The 6,074-nt window shown below is 35.4% G+C and overlaps 1 protein-coding gene across 3 annotated transcripts in view; it reads left to right on the top strand.

The window, feature by feature from the left end:
- Positions 1 to 328: 328 nt before the first annotated feature.
- LOC106878292 (sodium/potassium-transporting ATPase subunit beta-1-interacting protein 2) overlaps positions 329 to 6,074 on the top strand; it is a 210,762-nt gene continuing 205,016 nt past the window's right edge. Inside the window, exon 1 of one of the 3 annotated variants that reach the window (XM_052966603.1) lies at positions 329 to 861. In XM_052966603.1, coding sequence (XP_052822563.1) covers positions 793 to 861 — 69 coding nt within the window. In that variant the 5' untranslated portion in view covers positions 329 to 792. The remainder of the gene's footprint in view (positions 862 to 6,074) is intronic. The other 2 variants (XM_014927475.2, XM_052966604.1) reach the window with 2 other exon arrangements.

Below are 6,074 nucleotides of genomic sequence, written 5' to 3'. Positions count from 1 at the left end.
AAGTACCAAACGTCGTATTTTGGTGGGAGAGAAGTTGAGGTGTTCATGCATTTCCAAAGCGTATGAGTGTCATAAATGAAGTGAGTTGGATGACAATGACAGGAATCCGAAACCCTGTTGCGTGGTTTTAGCGTACCACAAGATCTACGGCTGTTCGCCTGTCTTCTGAAACAGTATTTATTGAACTGAATTCTCAGGGTAAAAAAATATATATATGCAGATATATTGGTTGCTAGACAATAAATATAAATATAAGTTAAAATAAAGAAATAATTATGCGAGAAATTACAAAGACTACCTCAGAATCGAGACCTACTTTTTGTTTTTGTTTTAGGCGGAAGGTTATACGGTGTAACGTTATGCTTTTGCTAATGTTAGTTGTCAATGTGCAAGATAAAGAAAAGGAAAAGAAAAAGTAAAGGAGAGCAAAACCTGCTTGACACTTGGCTGATGCAGGAGAAGCTTGGTGGTGATATGGCAGCGGCAACTTGTTACACACGTTCCGCTGTTCGTTTCTCCAATGTACATAGTAGAATAATAATAACAACAGTAATTACGATGATGTTGTTGAGTTGGTGGCACCAGTAAACCAAATATTGTGCTGAGGAACGAAAAAAAAAAAGAAAGGAGAAAAACTATTTATACAACTAAACGAACAACAGCACCACAAGTTGCTGTTGATTAGTGTGTGTGTGTGTGTGTGTATATATATATAATTTTTTTTTCTCTGTCGTGTGACCGTCGCAAAGTGCTATTAATATTTCCATCTACCTTTTTCCTCTTTACATCATCATGGGTAGTGGAAGGTGTTCTTTATCGCCGACCAATACGGCAATAATGGTCATTTTTGTCCTACAGCTGGTAAGTTATCACATTTTTTTTAAAGAAAATTTCTTTTCCATATTACTCTTTTTTTATCATTTATTTTAGTTGTATTATTTATTTCGTCACCCCTCCTCACTCAAAAATACGTCTAACCATTCATTTATTTGACGGTAAAACCCCCTTTTCACAAAAAAGGTGAGGTGACAACCGACACGCATCCATCCACTACTGACCTGTTTGTGATAGACCGTTTGTTTAAAATAATAGAGAATAATAATTTTGACTGTTTTTTCACTGTATATCGTCTTTTGTTTTCTTTCTTGTCCCACCTGCCTTGCTAAATGCTAAATAATAAATTCTGTGCGAGTTTCATTATAATATGCACGTGTTTGTGTATATGTGTGTGCAGGTACACACACGAATGTTTCCGCCTATGAAAACACCCATTCATATTATGAATATATATATTCATCCTTGCGACAAAATCTTTCAAATAATGAAGTCTTTTTGTGAAAATGTTTTCTTTGATTTGTCCCAAAGACAAAGGCAACACAGACATACAATAATAATAGTAACCGTGTTTCATTTTACCGATGTCCGCAACTCGGTTTCGATCACCGGGCGAAACAATTTCCCTTCAATAACTTACCATCGCTCTTAAAAGAAAGGCATGCATGTCACAACGACCATGTTCACCCTCGACTACTTCTCGGATCGTTCCTTATAAATTATTATATTGGCTATTATTTTTTTTTTAACAAGAGTTTATCTTCAGCCCACCAAGGGATTTAAAGGAGGTAGAGAAATTATATCAAGCGGACGTTAAAAAAACAGACGTTCAATTTATACTTAGTCCCACATTATTAGAAATCAAAATTTCATACTTCAGTGGGTAACGAAACTTTATTTTAAACTGTATTTCTGTTTATAAGAAAGGCATGAGTGCAATTTAATCTTGTTCCTATTCCCTGTAATGGGCCTAATGTTTAACGGATCCATTGAATTTCTGGACCATTTATTGTGTATATTGAGTCCTCCTTTCTCTCCCATTTGTAAATCCAAACGTATTTGAGAGAGATGGTTAAAGGGAGAATGTTTTATTCCTGCATAACTGTAAATACTCGTACCGCATTTACAGATATCACAATTACAGCATGCCGTATATTTTCTTTTGTTGAACATTTTCGTTATTTATGAAACCTGGCGAGAAAGTGAGAGGGTGAAGGACTACCTTTCTGAACTGCGAAGTTATTGCTGGTATGCAGGAATAGTATGACACTGACCAGTTTAGTGGACAATCTCACATTTGGTCTCTCCATTTACCTGATGTTGTGTTGTTGATAGCAACTCACTCACCTAGGTATGCTTCCTCTGTGGTCACTAAGTAAAACCTTTCATGTCCTGTGTTACTCGCCCACAGTGATAGTAGTTATGAAAATGGTTTCTATAAATAGCTTCAGAAACACCTACAATTTCTTTGTATTCGGTCCCGTTGTAGTTGTTTAGCCCTGTGTCGACGCTGGTTGATTGACTTTTCAAAAGCCTGTGACAATCCTGTCATTTATTTTTATCACATTTATCATAGCCACCAACACAAAGTCTCTTCACTTTATTTACATGGCTTTGAGAAAAGCATAAACCTGATAGTCTCTGCCTCCTTCTCTCTCTCTCTTTAATAACGGAAAAGAAATTGTAAATTAACGACTAATCGCCTGACGAGCTGAAAACTCTGGTTTCGATTTTTGGTGGTAACCATATTACCTGTGTAGCTTATAACAAAGAAAGGTATAGATGTCACATAAAACCATTTCCTTCTCTTTTGTTCATCTGAAAGTATGTGTTGAAATTGTCATTTCAATGAAAAAGAATATAGTTTAGAAAAAGTGAATACTAAGACTATAGTGGAGGTTGAAATCGGTAAATAATTAAAATATAGGCATGTACACTTTCTCAATATGTCATTGCACCAAGGGGAAACTAGTGTCCTCTTTCAGCAATTTTTGGAACAGACCCTAAACACAGCATTACCATGGCTGCTTAAGTAACAAATCAGTATTTCCAGGTAGAACAGTAACCCATTAGCGCCCATGGTCCTTTTTTTTTCTTAGATATCTTTCGTTAGTCATCAAGACTGGAGTGTCTTTCAAATATTGTAATAGAATTTTTTAATATATTTAATATCAGATAAAGTTGTATAAAAAAAAGATTTTTGGTAATAAATAAAAAAAAAATTTGGGCACTAATGGGGTTAACGTTCTGTCTGTTGATAAAGTGCCCCTTCTAATGTTTTAGAAACAGTTGTCATGAGATATGTCCATATCGCGACTGTCCAAACATCATAGGCAGTAGATTATTGATGTGAGAGAAATGGACAAAATACCTGCGGTGTTTATTTATAGATGCAACCCTCTTCGTTCTGAGTTCAAATCCTACTAAGGTCGATTTTATCTTCCATTCTTATGGGGTTGATAAACGTAGTAAAATACCGGCTCAGTTTGATGACACTACAATATATTTTTAGCTGTGTATAGAACTGTAATGGACCTATTCTTTTTCACGAACACAAAACATTTTGTAAGGCAGATTATATTGTGCTGTGATGTTCATAACTTCATGAGGAGGAAGAATAGGAAAACATTGGATGAAGGGAAATATTACATGAACCAATTCTATTAGAAACTATTAAAGGGCGTTTAAGAGAGAAGGATTGCCATACTTTTCTTTAAATTTGTTTACACACATTGTTCGTTATTATTTTTTTAATATCTGCACAATGCATAAGGTTTATAGTTTAAACAGTAAATAGGTTAGCATTAACAATGCAAACGAAATAATTTGACTTCAACAGGTGACGAAGCAAGTTTGCGGACTCGACTAGCCTAGTTGCTGACACTTGTGGATTATATTTCATTATCTCTAGGAAGTAGTTGTTAAAGTTTAACTGTTAGCTAGGTTAAATTTATTTGTATTAACGCTGCTGAAATTTTATTTAACGAATACAGATAACCAAAGCCGTCTTAGTAGCATCATTGGCCCTCGGGTAAATTTAATGCACTGGAGCCTATAGTTATTATTTATTGACAGCAAACTACAACATACACAGATCAAAATTCGGCCCCTACACCGGTGAGACCCCGAACAAACTGCCCATAGCGCTACAGATAATTGTTTTTCAGAGAAATATTCTGGAGTTAGGCGAAGAGAGAAGTGCTTTATCTTTATTTCGAATCTCTCTATTTAATACCCGCTCCAACTTATTGAGTAAACAGACACCTGATCAAAGGCATTCTAGGTATGGTCAACCTGACTTAGTACACTGTACCTGCACAGTGCACCTTGGACAACACTATCCAATGTGCCCTTTTCCTAAAGCCCAGGTTGTAATTTGAAGCTGAAGTGCTTGCAGCTTTATCATGTCAAGCGACTAGGTAGAAATTCCCTTTCTCATTAATATTTGTAATTGTCTCGTCTTAAATCGGCAAATCCATTACTTATTTACAAACACACACACACACACACACATACAGAGAATCGTAACATTTTTTTATTCCGATTTTATAAACAAACACAAAAAAGGAGAAAAAAAATCCTTTATAGGTGCCGGGTAGCTTCGACTCACCCAATGTTTATAAAGTTGAATTTGATAATTTTTATTCAACCATGTGAGCACAGTCTATTGTGTATATAATGAAATATTTATTGACGTCGAGTGATCAAACGTACATGATTGTCCAACAGAGCCAAATACATGAGCCGGTTTCCAAACATGTTGTCTATAACGTCATCCTGAATTGCTAGAAATAACAGCTAAATCTCCCTGAAACCATTTTAAATAAAGATAGAATGTAATAGGTAGTGTGCTCCTCCAACTACCCAAATAGACTGCATGATCACAGCTTGAATATTTTTAATTATAGGTTTACTTGATCAAGGATGACCTGGGCAAAGCAACACTAATTAATGAAACGAGGAAGCTTCTACGCAGTCGTGCAACCTGCTAAAAATAGCAGCTAAATCTCGCTTAAGAACCGCGTTTACTCGATTACAATGCGATCTCGAAAGTAATGCAATTCCTAGTTTTGGTACACAAAAGTCTTTATTTTATCTCCGACTTTTTTTTACACTCGACTAAGCCTCAATTTTCTAATCTGATAACTTGCATTAAATTTCTCGCATTATGCAAGAATAAACAATGTAGACCCCCACTCCCAAGCTATCTTAAAAGGGGAACATGGTGAATGTGAATTCCTTCCCACAAAAATAAAACATGATGATAAAAGCTGGAATGCTTTTGATGTCATCGTTCGGAGCTGACCGATGGTTAAACAAAACCAACAATAACGTCATTCACATTGATTGCTATAAAAAAATTTGAGACTTTACGCCAAGAAAGAAATTTATTTTCTTTTTAAGCTTTGGGCAAAAAAAAAAAAAAAAGTTACGCTTTTTTTTTTTGGTATATTAACTGTCTCCATTATTAGAATTCTTTTGTTACATTTCAAATAATATATTGATGTTTTCACAGTCACTCCACAGTAATTATAGAAAATATTCGAAATATTCATTCCACTAAAGCGATATAAAAGGCTGCGATGTGTCATTGAGTTCAAATCCTGCTGAAGTTAGCATTACCTTTTATCCCTTCTGGGATCGATAAAATAAATCTCCGGCTTGTATTCGAGGCGATATTGCTAACTATACTCTTCTCTTAAAATTTTGTTTATCGTGAACCTGTGTGAGAAATCAATAGTTTATGTAGGGGTGGGTGGAGGGAGAGGCTGGAGTATCAAGGGTATTGATCTAAAAGGTGGCCATTGTTTTTCAAAGCTTTTTTTTTTTTGTTTTTTTTCCTAATATTTAATTCCTGACTGATGGGTTTTGAAAATTAACGATCTTTCAAAATTTATAACGTCCATTTTCGGCTGTCTTCTACCAGACATGCTTCGCTGATTCCATTTCTTCGTTCGGAAAGGTTTGCTGATTTGACTAGCCACGAGTCACGTCACTCTTGATCGAGCACACCTATGATCAAAGGCATTCCAGCCGTAACCATCTCCCCTTTATTAAGCGTAGTAGGACTACACTGTATAATGTATTTTTTAAACTTTATTTGAGATGGTAGGGTGGAGTTTAAAGGAGATTTGACTGCTATTCCTTGCAGGTCAAGTAGCTTCTTTGGCAATTCCTTGATCAAGTTAGCAAACTGTCTCCAGTTACATGTGAAATTATATATATATATATATATATAT

This window comes from Octopus bimaculoides, chromosome 3 (genome assembly GCF_001194135.2).
Source record: "Octopus bimaculoides isolate UCB-OBI-ISO-001 chromosome 3, ASM119413v2, whole genome shotgun sequence".
NCBI lineage: Eukaryota > Metazoa > Mollusca > Cephalopoda > Octopoda > Octopodidae > Octopus > Octopus bimaculoides.
The sequence above is the reverse complement of the archived record's forward strand: the minus strand, read 5'-3'. Positions and strand labels throughout refer to the sequence as shown.